Genomic DNA, 18,397 nt, shown 5'->3' with positions numbered 1-18,397 from the left:
CCTGCACACAGTCATTTCACCTGCGTTAGTGAAACAACGTGGCGAACCAAGAATGTAAAAAATGAATCAGCCAGTTGATATCTTTCTAACGCGATGGCAAAGCCTCTGGTAAGAAGGGAAAGAGCACAAAATGGCCTAAAGAAAATACGTTGTCGAGAGCAGGGGTTGGAAAATCCACGAGTGTGGGAAACAAAGTAAGAGGTTGTGAAAAATGCCAACCACGTAGGTGGTCACAGAGACCCCTCTCCAGGAGATCTGGTGAGGCCAGTATTTAACTACAACCGTCAGCCCATTAAATGCATATTCCTCTTTAGTTCCAACGAGTGATATCCAAAATATCTGGGCAGGAAACCAGGGCCGGGTCCCTGTTCCAGGATAACTTGGGGAGCAAAATAAATGTACAGATTCCTGGGCCCTGGAGGTGGTGTCTGGAAACCCGTATTTTTTTGGAATAAGTTGTCTCGATGACTCCCCAGGTTTGGTGACCACTGCTCAGAAACACTTTCTAGGATTCAATCTGGCAAGGCAAAGGATTTCAAATTATAGATCCTGCATCGTTCAACATGACTAGGCTGATGTCACGGTTTCTAAGAGTCCGGAGTGAGCCGTAAAACCCACAGGAAAAATAAATAGCACTTGGTAGCAGGTTTCAGGCCAAGAGAATGGGGCTGCTTCTAACGCGTGGGAAATCATTGCCGCAAGAGTTCCCTTAGGGCAGGTGGGGAGTTCATGTAACAAAGCTGAGTGTCGCTGCGGGACCCCAGGTGGAGCTGGGGATGGAGAGGCCTGTCCTGGTCGCATGACCATCTGGTATTAGGAAGAAGCACCAGCCTGTCACTTGGGCCTGTCGCCAGCGGGCGCCCATAGCTCCCCAGGCTCTTGTGACAAGTCCAGACTTCTTGGGTTGACAGAGACAGTCTTCCCTTCTCTCCTCCAGCCTCTCCCATCCCCCAACTCCTCCAGCGCCTCAAGGTCCCAGCCACGCCGGTTCCTGGCCCCCCATCTTCCCACAAACCCTCCCTCTTCTGGAAGGGCCCACACTCCCTCTTTCCTGGCCAACTTTTTTTTTTCCATGATTTTTATTTTTCCATTATAGCTAGTTTACAGAGTTCTGTCAATTTTCTACTGTTACAGCAAAGAGATCCAGTCACACACACATTTGTTGCTCACGTTATCCTCCATCGTGTTCCATCACAAGTGACTAGATATAGTTCCCAGTGCTCTACAGCAGGTGCTCATTGCTCATCCACACCAAAGGCAATAGTTTGCCTCTCTTTGCCCAACTTCTGTTCCGTCGTCCCAGCTCAGCCTGAGACTGAGCTCAGAGCCTCCCCGTATTTATCCTTCTCAACCCGCTGCAAGGGAAAGCCTGGCTTTGGCTGTCCACATGCCCCCTAGACTAGAGTCCCCAAGGGCAGGGAAATGTCATTTGATCTCGCATCTCCAACATCTACTCTTGCGCCTGGCACACGATAGGGGGCTGATGGCTAGTCTTAGAGAATTTAGGAGACCCCAAACTTGATAGAGGCATACACGTCCACTGCATGTGAGTCAGGAGTCCCGGAAGCTAATCCTGGCTCTGCCAAGGTTCATCCAGATAACTCGAAACAAATCTCACTGTGCCTCCTTTTCATCGTTACAATGACAGTCCTGGTTCTGGTCGGTGTTTCCATGGAGATTTTGATGTACATCCCTCCCCTCTCCTGCCCTTTGCTGTCCCTGAGCCAACACAGGATGTGACTCGAGAGTTGCCGCTGCTTAAGCCAGCAGTTCTCAATCTGTGTTCCAAGGAACCCCTGGGGGTCCCTAAAATGCTTTGAGGACTCCACGAGGACAAAACCATTTTCATGATAAAAATCAAGACATTATTTGCCCTTTTCCCTGGCTGATGCTTGTGCTAACGGTGCAAAAGTATTGGTGGGTAAACTTCTGGTGCCTAAGCATGAAGAACCAGGGGTACTCAAAGGGACTAATTCGTCACTATATTCTTCACAGCTACACATTCATGGTTTTAAAAAAAAGAAAGATGCCAGCTTCACTTCAGATCATCCTTTATGATACAGTAAAGAAATGTCAGTATTACTAGATCTCGGCCCCGAAACCCATCTTCTGAACATGCAGCATGACACAGTGGGAAGTGCATGCACACAGAGCTTTGCTGTAGAGGGGTCCCTGCAAGGAAAAGCACTTTGACAATTGTTTTTCGGAGCTGAATCAGCCCCCCTTTTCACGGAATATCATTTCTACTTGAAAGACCCACTGACAGACGAATAACGGTTACTCAGACTTGGATATTTGGCAGACATTTTCTTTTAAAAAGAACAAAGTTAGCTTGTCATTTTGGGGAAAATAACTGACAGAATTTGTTGCCAATGATAAAACTCAAGCTTTCAAGTGAAAATTGGAAATTTGGAAAACTTGGATCTGCTACTGTGAACCAGCTCATTAGCTCCCCAATCCTAAGAGGCTTTGAGGAGAATGGCGGTGATAGTGACAAATGCGATTTTGCGGTTGCATAACCTGCTGCATCATGTCAGCCTTCATCACATCAGCATAACTCAGGGATCCAGGACTTTCCAAATGACTAATGCCTGACAGCACAGAACGAGGAGAAAAGATTTATTCCAAAGGGCAACATAGGCCACGGGACTCTGACGTTACGGAGTGCAAAAAGGTCATTGGTGTGGTTTCACTCTCAATATTGGAGCTGATCTTTGAGAAAGGACCACTTGGGGAGCTTTGCTGAGGTTTAAAAGGATCTCCACAATTATCTGAAAAGAGCATTAAAGTACTTTCTCCTAGATTTTCTTCGTGTAGTTCAACCAGAGCCACAGCTCACAACAGATAGGGTGCAGAAGAGAATATTTAGGTATCTTAGCAATTCAGACGTTAAAATGATTTTGCAAAAATCGAAAGAGTGACAGTTCGCTCTTGCAAGTTTTTAATCTGGACGATGCGCTTATTTTTCACAATGTTTCTGACATGTAATAGGTTTATTGTTATTTTTAGACGAATTAATAGCTACTTTTTAAAAGTTTCTCAGTTGCAAATTCTAAGATAGTAAATACCAATAAATGAACAAAAGCTCTTGGGGTTGTCAACAGTTTCTAAGAATAAAAAGGCTACCTAAGACCAGAATGTTTGAGAAGGTCTCACGTACACCCAGAGGGATCAGATGTGCTTGAGAAGCCAGTGAGGCTGAAGTTTCTGGGAAGGAACCAGCCCTGCCCAACCCTCTCTGGTTTGGAGCCAGCCTCAGCCTGGGGGCAGGGGAGGGGGACCCTGAAACCGTGCTGGTCCCAGGTGCCGGTGGGAGGGACTCAGGCCATCCAGCCCCCAGGGCCACTTCCCCGGGGAAGACTCAACAAGCATCCACACCTCAGCGTGACCCCAAAAAAGGCATCAAAGGAAAGGCCACACTTCCCTAACTGGGGACCACCTCATGCCAGAGGATTTGTGGGGTTGGAAAGGTGAGGGGAAGAGGGGTGTTGTCCTCCTGGGACTCGCCACCAGGAAAGAAGTGCGCCTTGACAAGAAACTGCTGAGACCATTGCAGAGGTACAGAGAGAAATCTGCCTAAGCGGCCCCTGAGAACACCACACAATAAAAAACACCCTTTAGCCGGCCACGTCGGAGGAACGTTCATTCTAGTCTCTTCGTGGGCAATGATCTTACGGAATCAATGTCATATGAACGGGCGAACCAAAAGCAGCTGATGAAGCGAGCAAAAGCATTACAGAAGAGGGTCAATAGTTAATAAGCAAACATTACCTTTGCATGTTTTATTATCTGTCACCTTTTAATTTTTTTCTTATTCTAGATAAGTGCTCCCTTTTGGAAGGAAATTTCTATGTGCAATTTTATATTCTCTTTGGAAGGAGGCTCTCCCAATGATAGAAGCATCAAGTCTTATGTTTCTACGCCTGTTAAATCTACCTTCCATATCTTCCCACTAGACAAAAATATTTCTCAAGTTTTATTTTCAGTCATCTTTATTAGAAAACCAATTTCTTACATATATGTATATATAATATCACGATATTACACGTGTATTTTTAAATTTTCTGAGCCCTTGAATATTCTGATAGGACCTTTTAGGAAGGAAGTCCCCCAGTCGGAATGTCCTAACCAGACTGATTTCTCTGGCCCTTCCAGTCCTGATGACAGCATTGGGGGCAGCCAGACAGAGCAGCAAACACATTCACGGCCAAAAAGGCAGGATGAGTTATCAGACGGGCAGCATTCCCTGATAAAAGTTAAAGAAATAGAAACTCTCAGGCTTTGGCTCCTTTTTACTTGGCTTTATTTATGGGGCAAGGAGGGAACTTGAAGGGTGTGGGTGCTCTCGCCTCTAAGGCCGGGGTGAAAGGCTTGGGAGTCCATGGAACGGAGGAGTTTAAAGGGAGGGGCCATGAAATGAGGGCCCATCCTCACTCGTTTCTGACTCAGTTTTTTAGTGTATTTGAAGGGCTGCGTTTCAAGAAGTCAGAATGTCGGGAGCGTGTCTTAGTTAGTGAGAAGAAAAGTCCGAGAATGTATAAAGACAGAGATTCCTGAAGTTTTAAGGTCAGAGAGCTCATGCAGAGTCTAATGACCACCATGGACCCTCTTCCCAGAAAATACATGGAGACACATGCACACATTTTCATAGAGGATTTCGGAGGTTCTCAGACCCTCCCAAGCCCATCCACGACCCTCTGGCTAAGAACCCCTGACCCAGACAGAAGCTGTGTAACCCCATCCACCTCACCCTAAATGGACTGGTTTGGGCTTGGCAGCCACCACCCACCTGCTGTTCCTTATTCACCTCCCTTTGTACACACGCAAGTCCTCAGCCCTTCCCCCCTTCCCATTGTGTATTCAGTGGAGAAGACACGTCTGTCAATCACGGTGGCCCCACTCATAACCTCTCCCTAGGGACCCTACCCGCCAAAATCTGCCTGACTGGGTGCAGTATGGGCACCTGACCAAAGCTGGCCCATTGAATCCTGTCTTAGAGCATCTGGAATTGAGACACTGAGAAACCGAGCCAATCCGATGATGGGATCTCTCGAATCCAAAGGATGTTACAGCAAAGTTTGAAAATAGAAATGAAGAGACTTTCAGAGCAAGAGCCAGGAAAAGGGAGTCAATAGGAAGGGAGCTACAGAAATGGAGAAAGGCCTTCTGATCTGCCGTTTCCTCTGAGGTCTCGCTGCCCTTCCTGCCACTGAAGGTGTGAGTCCCCAGAATCCTTGGACCGACTCCTCTCAGCTTCTGCACAGAGAGAATCGCTGATCCTTGCAAGCAAAATCCTGGACTCGGTTCTGCAACCACCGTGCCAGACCCTTTGCCTATGTCCGTCCTCATAAGTGCACAAATGAGAACCTTTCTACCCCATTCACAAGAGACCGTCTGAGGCTCAGGAACCTCAGTCACCCACTGCAGTTAGAATAACATTTCACCTTCTTTCTGTCTCCTACTTACCTATATAGTCTGCTCCTTAGCTACTTGTCCACTTTCATCCCCTGCCAGCCTTTGGCTCATGGTCCTCCTCTGTCACACTGAATTTTCAGCTGGGTCTCAAATTCACCAAATTCAGTCCTACCTCAGGCCCTTTGCACTTGCTCTTCCCTCTGCTGGGAACACAGATACCTCCCTGACGCAAAGAAGGTTCCTTCCTGCCTTTCAACGCAAATAGGACCTTTGCAGAGAAGCCTTTTTCTGATCATTTCAGGGAACCTGGCATCTTCTCTCCTTGGTCACTATCAAATAGCTTATACTTTTATAGCACTGAGCACAACCCGAAAGAATCTCATGTACTCATTTTGTCTACAGTCTGTCCCCCTGCAATGGAATACGCATTCTCACAGACAGACCCGTCCATCTATTTACTTCCTCACTGTTCCCAGTGCCGGGAATTCTGGTCAGCACACACCAGGAGCTAAATAAATACTCGCTGAGAAAATAAACTTACCCAAGTCAAACAGCTAGTAAATGATTTGGGCAAAAAGTCAAAGTTTATCTGACTCCAGGGGCCTTCTCTTTTGAAGCTATTAGTTGCTTCTCCTTGTTGAGTCTTGATAAACGTTTTAGCCAGGACGTTATGAACGAGTGGTTCATAATTAGAAATCTGTAAATCTTGGTTTTGTGAGAGGGAAATAAACAATGCAAAGGAGGTTGAACATCTGTTTCTGATTATTTCATAGAAAAAAGAATTTGTCATAAAGTCTGGAAACATACTTCATTTTACCCAATTGTTTCTTCTTAAAAATTGTTGAGGAATTGATGGAGTTTTCTTCTGCTAAAATCCTCTTTTAAAAGCACCAGGGAGCTTGTTATTTAAATGTAGCCCGAAGGAGATCTTTTTGCACACAAATAATCTTGCCTTAACTTGCATTTTATAAGTTGAGTTTTCTGCATTAAAGATCTTTTTTTAAAATGAGTTCTAATACGATGTAATTTTTGTAGCCAGTTGGGCTTGTTATATAGGCTTTTTGCTTTTGGTTTCAAGATTCATTTCCAAAATGATCGCATAGGTGTCTAGTGCTCTAGATACAAACACATCCTTTGAGACTCAATTAAGCAGGGAAAAAAAAGCACTTCAAGATGAAAGAGGTGAAATCCAGTGACACATGCTCAGAATATGGCCCTGCCGGGTTCTCTGTCCATGGACAGGTTTCTGATGCCCTGGCACTTTTCTGCACCTCTTGTTCAAATGTCCTGATCACCTCAGCATTCTTCTGGACACCAGGGCTTGCCGTTCTTTGGGAATGCCATGGGAAGTGCCATTTCTTTTAGTGAGGTCACAGCAAGGATCCAAAACGGACGAAGCTTCTTCTATATACTTACATACCTACTTATGGGTTTTTGGTTTTTTTGGTTTTTTTTTTTTTTGGTTGGGGGGTAGGTTGTGGGGATAGTTTTTTGTTTTGGGGGGGATTAGGTTTGCAAAGATACGTTGACTATCGCAGTCAGTCAAGGTCTGGTCACCAGTCAGACCACATGTAGAGGAGGGAAAGAGGCCTTCTTTAAATAATGCCATTTAGCTGCCTGTTACAGGCAGACTAAACATCCTGTGGCTTCATCTGCATTGATGTCTAAGTGTTCCAGCTATTTCTGGTCCCTTCCAGTTCTTTCCAGAGCCCTGACCCCCTCCCTAGTCAGGAGAGACTCTTCTGGGCCACTAGCTAAGGCTCAAGGTCCTCACCAAGAGTTTGGATGATGCAAGATTTATCAGTCAAGAATCAATCAACTGGGAGTTCCCGTTGTGGCTCAGTGGAAACGAACCCGACTAGTATCCATGAGGATGCAGGTTCGATCCCTGGCCTCGCTCCGTGGGTTAAAGGACTTGGAAAATCACGGACATCCACTCCGATCACACAGCTTACATTTGTTCAGTGCTCGCCGCTGACCAGGCATTCCCCCCCCCCGCCCCGTCTCATTCGTGTCCTGTCATTGAACACTTGCAACAACCCCTACAAGCTCAGCTGCTTTTAGTATCATTTTATGTGGAAGCTGATGCATCTGGGCTTTGACCCCAAGCCTTGTAGCTCTGGCGCCCCTGCTGCAGCCCAGCACGGCTTCCTAGGGACGTGTAGCCACTTCCAGAGCCTTCTGAGAGGGCAAACAGCCCCTGCCCCAGGTGGCTTCCCCGCGCCCCCCCCCCCCCCGGCAATGTCCAGCCAAGGGCCTCTGCGCTCATCACCTCTCTCCCTCCTCCTGGGACTGACCACACACTGGGAGGGGCGGCTGACCCTCTGGCAGGCGGAGGGGCCATGGCTGTGGAGGAATTGCTCCTGTCCAGTTGTCGGCAGAGCCAATGATGCCCGTTTCCTGTCTGGAAGGGGCCTTTGGCACTAGTCCCTAAGTCCCAGGTAACGTGTCTGCAGATTACAAATCCATCCAGGCAAAACGGATTATTTGATTCATAAGCCTCCAGTGCTTCTCACTGTACCAGGCCTTCCACAGGCGCTCAGGAGCACGTGTTTAAAGAGATCCCCTCTCTCTTCATCCGGAGACTCGGCATGAAGGGGAAGACTCATTGCCTTGCCAGCCACTCTTGCATCCTCCAGGTGGTATAGCCTATTAGAAAGAGGAGCCTTTGCAGTCACTGGCTTGGGTGCGAGTCCCAGCCCTGGGCCTCTGCCTTGTGGCTGTCAGCAAGGTCCTCTCTGGGCCTCAGTTTCCTTCTGGGTGAAACCAGACAAAACCCTGCCTTGCGGTGTTCTCACTGGGCTTAGTGAGATCACTACCAAAGGGCTTGGGCCCAAAGCAAGTGTTTCTTCTGAGACTGTTCCTTTCCTTCCTCTTCTTACCCCACACCTTACAATGAAAGAAGCATTTAAAAAATAGTCTTATGGTGTTTAAATGGTTCTTTCCAAGGCAACTTAGGGAGGCAGAAAAGAAGCACTTCAAGATTCTGACAGTGCATCTGGTGCTGGTGCCCACTTGCTGTGCAGTTTTGGGCAAGTCCCCTAACCTCTCTGGGCCTTAGTTTCCTCACCTGTAAAAATGAGGGGATCTGGGCTCACCAGATCAAGCATTCTCCGACCATAATGAGACAGCCTTCCTCCTCGAAATACTCGGCAATGAATATGCTTTGCCTGTGTGAGGCCAGAGCTCCTTTTCCCTGCCCGAACACGTGACAGTCTAAATCACCCCGGGGGTGCTGGGGAAATGGCCTGGGCTGCCTTTGCCTAGATGAGGAGGTCTGGGTACACTCGTGTGGGAGGTTGTCTGCTGTGACGGGGTCAGAGGAGCTGAGGCCGTGGGGCCCCGTGGGCTCCTCCTCCATTCAGCCTCCCGCTTACCCGTGTCCTCACTCGCAGCTCTAACGACTTGGTCTGTAACATGCGGGAGAGGAAAGTCTGCACTGAGCATTTGCCGTTGCTTGGTGCACTAAGTTGCTTAGTGTATTTCAGTCGCTAAGTTGCACCGAAGCATTTTAAGATTACAAAAGCAATGAAAGCACATAGGAATTAGGAAAAAGCCAGTGATTCAGCATTTTGTCTTTCTAATTACAATTACTATCCAATTACTATGAATAATAATTTTGGTTTTTTTTTCATTTGTGTAGTTTATCCAATGGCTACGTAAGTGTACACCTTGTTTGGGAGAGAATTTTGTTTGTTTTTACTTACACAACCTGTCATAAAACTTGACAGGTTTGCTTCGTGACTTTTGCAAGCATCCCAATAATGGTGCATATGTCTTTTGCCATCCCATTTGTCTGTTGATTTGCTTTCGAACATTCTAAGGCAATTTTTTGTTTCATCATTTATAAGTGTAGGGCTATACTGCCTATTTTTACCTATATACGCATATACGTTGTATGTGTTTCTAAGGGAATCCATTCTCAAGAATCAATTTTCAAGAATGAAATTACACTGTCAAGAGCTTTCCCCATTCCCATAGCTTTTGGTACGTGGTATCAAATTGCTTTCCAAAAGGGCTGCACTAACTGACAGTGCCATCAGCCATTACCCGTTTTGCTGCATGGTAACCAGAATTGGTTATTATCTACATTTTTTTGGAGATTTAATAGGCAAAGCAGCACTTCATTGTTTGCATTTGCATGTTCTTGATTAACCGGGGAAGCTAATCATTTTTCCATATTTTTAAATTCCTCCCTCTTCACGGGACCAGGAAATTTCTGAGACCCCTTCAACGCCACCCACTACCATTTTAAGGCTGGGGGCTTCTAAGAAAGCCGAGGGACAGCGTTAAATGCGAAGAATCAGATGGGGGACTCTACGGAGATGTAAATCCCCACGCTGAGGGTTTCCCAGACGGAGGCAGAGAGGAAAAGCTATAAGAGTTATCCAGGGAACACCTACGGGCGGATTCTGGCTGAACTTACAGGCTTAGGTGTCCCCTCCTCTGTGGGTTCTTGGCAGTTCCATTTATGTGCCATGGAAACAATGCCCTTGCTTTCTCTTCCACGATTAAACAGAGCAAATGAGAACTCACACATGAAACAAAAGATAGAATAATATTGGTAGTATTCCCAGGGGAACCCTGTTTTGAGGTTGGTTTTAGGAATTGAGACTCAAGACTTCCTTAAAGACAGATATGATACCACAGGCTTTTTTCTGTATTTACTTGATACGTTCAAGAACTTGTATTTGGAGTGCCCACTGTGGTTCACTAGGTTAAGAATCCAGCTACAGCAGCTCTGGTTGCTGCAGGGGCGCGGGTTCAAATCCCCGGCCCGGCTCAGTGGGTTAAGGCTCTGGCACCATAAGTCACAGCTATAGCTGAGATTCCATCCCCTGCCCAGGAGCTTCCATGGGCAGCCGTAAAGAACAAACCAAACTTGACATGCTCTCCCCACTAACAGCCAAGTGGTTTAACCCAGAAGTTAGTAAAAACCTTGTAACCTTCAAAACACTAGAGCCTTTACCAGTTGGAACAGTCTGTTTTGCCTTTAATGTACTTACTTTAGTTTTTCCCAGGTCTCTTCACCAAATTTCTCTATCACCAGAGATTGCAGACAGGTGTTGATGAATCCATACTAGAAACACAGAACAAAGGAGACCTGTGGATAAGGAAGCGTGCAACTCCCAGGCTCAGACACCTGAGTGCTTGCTTTTAGGAAACGTGCAATTGCATCCTCTTGAGGAAACGAACTCTCCCTGTTCCCTGTTTCTGATGAGTTTCCTGTGCTCATTCCCAAATTAGGGAAAAGTCACTTCCAGAGAGCAAACACGTGAGCAAAAATTGAACTCGGATTAGAACTTGAATGAGGCCGATGCCACCAGGAAGGACAGGGCTCTACACCCCAGCAGCTCTTTGCTGGGGACAGGATGTGCGTCCTCTCTGGCTCCCCACCTCCACGCCGCCTGCGCCCCTTCCTTCATCTTCCCCTGGCTCTCCCTGTCCTCGAGTGTGACCCATTGACAACACCGCACTCTGGCCTGGCATTCAAAGCCCACTCTCGAGCCGTCTTAATTTTTTTTTTAATTTTATGGCCACACCCGTGGCATATGGAAGTTTCCTGGCCAGGGATGGAACCCGAAATGCAGCTGTGACCCAGGCTGCAGCTGCAGCAACACTGGATCCTTTGACCCACTGTGCTGGCTGGGGATCAAAGCCACATCTTCACAGCGATCAAGCTGCTGCTGTGGAGATGCAGTCGGATTCTTGACCCACTGCACCGGGGTGGGCACTCCTGTAACTGTCTTAATTTACATTCTATTATTGCCTGTTCCTCCAGCCTCAGGCTTACTCAAAGTGCCTCCCACCCTCCCCCAAACAGAGGGCACCTCTCGGATGTCTTGCCCCCTTTTGCTCAGTCACCTGTGGCAAATCTCGTCTCCACGGCCAGCTTGTCTCTGAGACGGTTCCCACTCCCTGTGCCAGACACCGGCTGGCCTTCCCTGTGTCCTAGGCTCACCACTCAACCACTGTGTGTCCATATTACCATGGGATTGTCTTGTTAAAGTATCATATGCACACACACAAGGCCTAGCTAGCTAGCTAGCTTTCCATCAACACAGCACAGGAAATGCATGTGTGTACATGGATACATACATATATGCTATTTCTCCCCACCCCTTCGCTAAATTACAAACTCCTTGGGATCAGGAAGTAGATATAATTTATCTATTTCAACTAAAGTGCCAGGACAGTCCCTGGCACATAGGATGTATTTAATAGATACTTATTGAATAAAAGAGAATCGAAGCTTCAAGTCTAAACTCAAGAAAATCATTAAGTACCTTTTAAAGGCAGTTAAAATCAATCCAACATTGACAAAGACAGCCACCGTTCACCCTACAAATCTTTGCAAAAAGAGTGCCAGTTCCAATGAAAAACAACACGCCTAAGCCTCCTACTGTGTGACAATGGGAACCCAGGACAAAGGAACCCAGCCATCTGCCACTTGGTTATAACCACGCAGGGTAATGGAACTGGGTTTGATGACTTAGGGTCAGTCCAGCCCTTGGCAATCAACAGCCCCCCAAGCTGGTGGTGTAGCTAATCACTGGGGAGCCGAGTGTATGGTTCAGAGAAGAGCCCCTCACCCTCTGCTGGTTATAAACACACCTTTTTCCTGGGCACTGAAATCAGGGGGACTTCCTCTGGCCCCAGAGAGAGCAAAAAGGGGCTGGTTCCGCATAATTTGTCCAAAGTGTGTCTTAGGTCTTTGTATTGACGTCTCATGGACAAGATGCTCTGTGAGGCGCACTCCTTGTACCTTTGAGGGCCCAGGTGCAACGGGTGAGAATGACCACCAGCACCCATGGTTTCCAACACTTGGGAACTAGCCCTGGCAACTAGTCAGATCATCAAGCAGGTGGGCACCCTTCTTGGCGGGTGGCACCCAAAGATTTGGGGAGATACTCGAGGAGTAACTATGGCACCCAGAGAAACATCAGCATTCAAAAGAAGCAATGTTTCTACTTAATGTCCAAAAAGAGGAAGGTTTAGCTAAGTCTTCTGTAAAGACGACTCCACAGCCCACATCCAGTTCTGCTTTCTGGGCCCCCCATCTGTTGGGAGGGATGGAGTTTGGGATGGGGGGGTGGCTAAGAGAAATGGCTTGGGCTCTAGAGCCAGAGGGGTTTCTATCTCTATGCTTTGCAGCTGTGTGGCTTTGGGTAAGTTACCTAACCTCTCTGAACTCAGTCTACTCACAAGATAAACAAAAGAGTAACGCTCACTCTTGGAGGACCGTTGTTGGGGTTAATGGTTCTGGAGTCAGACTGAGGGTTTGACGGCCAACCCCACATCTTACCAGCTGTTTGACCCCAGCCCTTCACCAAAGCTCACTGGTCTTACTAATTGTTTCATCTGGGGAATGGTGATGAGAATGGACCTCTCCTCGCAGGGTTGTCGCAAGGATTAAACGGGCTCATAGGTAAGAGACGCTTGGCGCTGAGCAAGTGCTCAGGAGAGGACAGCCGTTCTCAGATAATAATTGTCATGATGTAGCTGCCGGGCATGGGGGCCAAGGGGAGTCAGGACAGAGGACGCTGAAAGCCGCTTACCATGTTGCCACCGAGGTATCTTCAGTCCGGTCTGCTCCCAGCGGTTCAGGAGAAGCCCAGGTATCTGCCGAAGCCTGTCCTGTAGAGATGGGGCGGCCCCCGGGGAAATCAGAGCCGATCCTCATTCACCAAGGGAGTGAACAGGAAGGCTGCCCTTCCCACCCTGGCCGAGGGCTCGGGACCTGCTACCAGGCGCATCCCCAAGGCTGACCCTGAAGGTCTCCCGGAGGGGCCACCCGCACGGAGCCCGCAGACCTGGAGCCAGAAGACCTCTGAGCATCTGGGAGGCGGCCCTCGCTACCTTCGGTGGGAGGAGGCTTGGAGGGCGAGCACAGCCTCATCACGTCGGTCCCTGGGGCTTGCGGGCCCTTCCTCCTCCTGCCTCGCACGGCAGATGCGGAAACTCCCTGGGCTCCTCCCCCACGCAGCTCGTCCTCACTGAGGTGGGCACAGGCTCTGGAGGAAGCTGCCAGCCCTGGATCGGCTCAGGTGCGAGGCCAGGACGCCTGAGCCATGAAGGCTTCGGCCAAGTCGTTCCTCCTTTCGAGGGAGAGACTGTTGGTCACCGACCTGCGTGAGGGCACCGAGACGACGAGCCCCGAGGGTGTGGGCTGGGCTCCCCGAAGACCCGTCAAGGCCCTGGAGCACTCCCAGAACCTGAACTTGACCTCGAGGACACCCCTGGGATCCTGCTGGAGGATGGCCTCGTAGATGAGAGATCTTTTTAATTCTTCAATTAACCCTATTGGAGGCAGTCCAGGAAAGGCCTGTCTGGACCTGAGCCTGACTACAGAACGTTATAAAGCGAAATTCCCTGGTGCCTTGAAGCCTTATCCTCCCCCTCCCCCATCTCGGCTCCATTTCAGGCTCTGGAAGCCTCTTTGCTAGAGGCCCAGCTCCCGAGGGCTGGGATCAGAGGCCAGCCACTAGCCACGTCTAGTGAATGTTGCCTGCAGTTGTGCCAACAGACATACCAGCTCTAATGTAAAACCACTGTCTCCAAATCAAGGGGTTAGGTAAGCCCTCCGGGCTGCAGTGCTCTGCGGAGGTACTGGGCCGCCACAGGGGTGTGACTCATGGGCAAGGCAGCATCTCTCGGAGGCAGAGGCGGTCCCCCGCCGCGAATTCCCCAACAGCTGACAGCCCTTCTGAAAGTACAAAGCGCCTTTGTCTTTGCATCCCCAGCCTCCAGCACTTAGAGAAAATCTCCAGACACGGTGAACTGGGCACTACTTTGCTGCCCCCATCAGATCCCTCTTCTGTCTTGCCCCCCACCCCCACCCCAACCCCAGCATCTCCCTGGAGAAAGCCCTCCTTCCTCCCCACCCACTGAGCTCCCCGTCTGTTAGCTCCCGTCTTATTTGCGCTGCCCTTTCCACGGACAGACCTAATACTCAAGAGGCTGGGGCTTGTTGAAACTCCCTGTGACACAGAGATTGTGCTTCTTCTTGAGAGCCGGCCTCTCTCTCTGCTGTTTCTGTGTGGAAGGAACATGTGTTCAGGAGAAGGAGCAAAAAAAAAAAAAAATTGCTCTGGAATAGGTGATTTCCATAATTATGCTTCCCAAGCCTTGTGCCACCATTCAGCTGACAGCCTCCTTTCTCCCCTGCCAAGCGGGCTTGCTCTGGCTCGCTCTTACAGCACCCCCCACCCCCCAAACCGGCCCCCACCCCTGCTTTTGCAAACGCACCCGTACGCTCACACTTCACAATAAGTAAATGGTTAAAAAAAAAAAAAAATCTCCATTTTCTTTCTCATGCAGCAGATGGCAGGTCTCAGGAACTTGGTGGAAATGAGGCTTTCTGATTTTCTAATAAATTTCGGCATCTCGCACAAAAAGCACAAGCTCATTTTGATTCTGATGTTAAGTACCATATGGCATCTCATTCGCGAGCTGTGGCAGCTTCGTCCTCGGGGTAACAAGGAAGGGGGGATCTTTCCTAGAACAAGGGCTTGAGCTGGTAGGGACCAATTGGATTCCTCGGTGAATGCCATTTGATAATAATATTGTATATGGCAATGGAGCAATTATCTCTCTTTCATGGTATGTGTTAATTTTCGCTGCCAGTTTTCCTAATTACCACTGCCACCCAAAGGACGACTTTCTGTAAATACTCTGTAAACATTTGAAAAGACATAGGCCGCGTGAGCACCAAGACAAACGTCCTTGGATTTTGAAACTGTCTGGAAAATTGGCTGACGTTTTATATGTTTTTCCACTGCGCAGACAGCCTGCTGAGAACGTGCAGTATGTGGAAACTCCCTCCTTCTCTTCCGTGCCATGAGGGGCCTCCTTCCTGAGGTTTGGGTTCTGAGGGCCATTTCTCACGGCTACCTCCTCTTTTTTGGGGAGGGGGGCTTGCAGCGTGAAGCCGCTTGATGCGGGATATGAGTTCCCCCAAACCAGGGTTTGAACCTGGGCTGCAGCAGTTTCAGTGCCGAATCCTAACCATTAGACCACCAGGGAACTCCCTCTCTACTACTTCTTTTGATCTTCAGTGGGCAGGTCCATGACCTTCGACAAAGGTCTGCAGCTCTGTAACCCCATGGAAAAGAGAGAACATCTCCATTACGACAGAAGGTTCCTCTGCGCCCCTTCTCTGCCCACCCTACCGCCCCCAACCAATGCTATTCCCATGACGTGCGCTAGAGATTAGTTTTGCTCGCTCTTGAACTTCATATGAGTTGAATTGGAGAGGATGTTTCTCTTCCGTGTCTGGCTTCGGAGCGTTTGACTCCTGTTTGGTGCATGAAGAGTTCGGGGCTCACCCCCACGTTAGACGTGGGCCTGTGACGACGCAGCCTCATTCGAGGCGCCGTCAAGGATACATCCTGAGATCCCACAAGGCAGCCTTTCGTCTCTTGTGGTCTGTGTCCGATGTGCAGTGAGAACCTCATGTGACGAGGGGGGCAGGAGTCTCAGAGGAAGGTTCCTGGGGTCCGTCTCTATAGATTGAGGAAAGAAATGGGGGGGTATGTGCCAGGATCCAGTATCTGGAAAGAAAACTTTCTCTGATAAAACCCAACTGCTACTAGTTTTATTTGCTTGCTTTTGAACTCCTGGGACCATAGTGGCCATACTCTGGGTGGGAGCCCCAGGCTACCTCGGCTCCCTACCAGGGCCACCAAGAGGGATGTGGCCAAACCCCTAGCCTCCCAGAGACCCTTTGAATAAAAAATGTCCCCCACCAGGGGCCTGCCCAGTACCTGAAATTCTCATCACTTTTGGCTCCAGCTTTGAAAACTCTGCCAAAATGAAAACAGCATGTATTTCCCGGGCTAAGGGAATCAGCTAGTATGCACTGGGCTTTCAAAGAGGCAAAGAGCCACAGAAGAGAGAAACTGATGGGCGTGCATCTGAGAGATGTGTCAATACAGTCCCAGGGGCCAAGCACCTTTCGGAGAGGCAAGCTCGCGGGAGATGGAGGCGGAGGCCCTGAGCGCCAGAGGCGATGAGGTTCAGCTTTACTCGGTGAAGGGGTGGTGCCCTGACGGCTGGCCCTTCACCCTTGCTGGGAAAATACCTCACTGAAAGGAGGCGGCTTAGATCAAAATGGCTTGGCTCGAGGCAGCGCTGTGTGCATGTAGGTCTCATTCAAGCCTGTTTTCATGATTTGGACTTTAGTCCAGGGAAACAACAGGATCACGCACTAGTAAGAATCCTCAGGAAAAAATGTCCAGAAAACAAATCCGTTGATCTTCCAAATGATCGGTCCGGGCTGGCTGTACTCTGTCATGCTAGCTGTGACAATAACAGCTCACTGCCACCAAGCCTGGCACCAGGCACTGTCGGACGGACCACACGAAAGGACGGCTCTTGCGGGTCAGAGATGGCTGGAGAGCGGTCATTTCATTTGGTTCCACTGAACACGAAGGCATCCTCACCGCAATCCTCAAACGTGGGATTGGGAAGATGACACCACCGAGGCACAGAGAAGTTCAGGCTCCCCAAATAGTCGCTAGTAGAGCTGGTATTGAAACTCAGCCTCCAAGGAAAAATGAAAACAATGAGCAATAACCCCGCTCTCTTTTCTGGAAGAAGCTTAGGCCCATCTTGGAGTCAGGTGATGTTAGTTTTAATTTCTTTTTCCAGCAAAGTCAAGACGCCGCCTCATTCAGGCCCGCTTTCTCTCACGCATCACGCTCGCTGGTACATGACGTTTTACTTAGTATGTGGAATTGGGGCAACGTTGTGGGGGGAAAAGAACTGGAAAATGGGCTCTGAATGTGGAACGCTGGGTCTTTTGAGTTCAAACCAGAGCCTTCCCCTTCGGTGGGAGACCCCCGCTGCTCCCCGAGACCCCTTGCTCGCTGGCAATGTTATGAGCGCCGCTCAGAGAGAGGACGCATCTCCTCCCCCTTTTCCTTTGAATTTCAAGCCTTCTCTGAGCCAGAAAGGGAAGCAGTGTAATTGTTGGGTTTGAAGCGCCACCGTGTGGCCAAAGGACCACATGACCATAGGCTTCGGAGACGAGTAAGAAATTCCTCCCTCTGAGGAAGGCCTCTTCGTGGAGCTTTGAAGGCCCGCAAATCCTGATCGGGGAGGGACGCAGCTCAGAGGACATTAGCCGCCTGACCTCTAAGTGCTGGGTACTCCCACCGGGAGGGACCTCCACCTCACTGCCCCCTAGGCCTCCACGCAGCGCCTTGGGAACTGCCTCTCCCCGTGGCTTCCAACCCCATCACTGCAGTGGCAGCTCAGCTTTAGGCCCCTGGACCCGCCCTCTCTCCTGCGCTCTACACACAGATGGCTAATCTCCCACTGGGCTCTAATAGAAAGATCTAAGTTAATTTATACAAATAGAACTTTTGATTTCACTTCCCACCCCAACCCTCCTGCTGGCCAACTCAGCTTAATCATCCATGGTGGTACCTCCGGTTTCCTTGGGCCAAAACCCCCAAGCTGCGTGTCCACTTCAGGGCAAGCCTAAGTACCTGTAAGCCCCACTCCAGAGCTGCGGAAACCCAAGCATCTTGAACCACCCCTTCCCCGCCCAGGCTCCAGCCACTGCCATCATTTGTCTGGGCCACTGAGCAGCAAACCTAGGGTTTCGCAAGCGTTCCTTCCGACCCCTACAGGTCAACCACCGCCCACCCGACAGCCAGAATCATCTTTCAGAGACTGAATCGGATGAGGTCAGGCTCACACTCAGAAACCCCCAGGGACCAGCCAGCATGTTCCCTTCTGCATCCCCAGGGTCACCCGATGGCCTTCAAGTTGACTCCTTCCTTTCCTGGCTCTTTCCCTCGTCTGGAGTAACCCCTCACTCACAGGTCCCTCTGTTCCAGGACCACCACCTCTGAGAAGCTCTCCTGACCAAAGCCCCACCCCCGCTGCTCCTCTAGCCCTTTCTCTATTTTGTTTGATAGCATCCGTCATTCCCTGGCACTTTATCACACTTAAACACACTCACATAATATGT

General features: G+C 49.4%; 1 protein-coding gene across 6 annotated transcripts in view; it reads right to left on the bottom strand.

Moving 5' to 3' along the window:
• The window catches only part of LOC100625149 (guanylate cyclase soluble subunit beta-2), a 65,774-nt gene extending 49,461 nt beyond the window's left edge, over positions 1-16,313 (bottom strand). Inside the window, exons 1-5 of one of the 6 annotated variants that reach the window (XM_084981607.1) lie at positions 16,182-16,313; positions 14,665-15,920; positions 14,362-14,451; positions 12,975-13,053; positions 10,422-10,495 (exon numbers count right to left, since the gene is read on the bottom strand). In XM_084981607.1, coding sequence (XP_084837733.1) covers positions 10,422-10,495; positions 12,975-12,977 — 77 coding nt within the window. In that variant the 5' untranslated portion in view covers positions 12,978-13,053; positions 14,362-14,451; positions 14,665-15,920; positions 16,182-16,313. Of the gene's footprint in view, positions 1-5,466; positions 5,905-10,421; positions 10,496-12,974; positions 13,054-13,229; positions 13,283-13,948; positions 14,017-14,361; positions 14,452-14,664; positions 15,921-16,181 lie in introns of those variants that run through there. The other 5 variants (XM_084981609.1, XM_084981610.1, XM_084981608.1 and 2 more) reach the window with 5 other exon arrangements.
• Positions 16,314-18,397: the final 2,084 nt, after the last annotated feature.

This window comes from Sus scrofa, chromosome 11 (genome assembly GCF_054392235.1).
Source record: "Sus scrofa isolate SSC_HxYL_T2T_F1_AM1 chromosome 11, Sscrofa_HxYL_maternal_Yorkshire_Landrace_v2.0, whole genome shotgun sequence".
NCBI lineage: Eukaryota > Metazoa > Chordata > Mammalia > Artiodactyla > Suidae > Sus > Sus scrofa.
The sequence above is the reverse complement of the archived record's forward strand: the minus strand, read 5'-3'. Positions and strand labels throughout refer to the sequence as shown.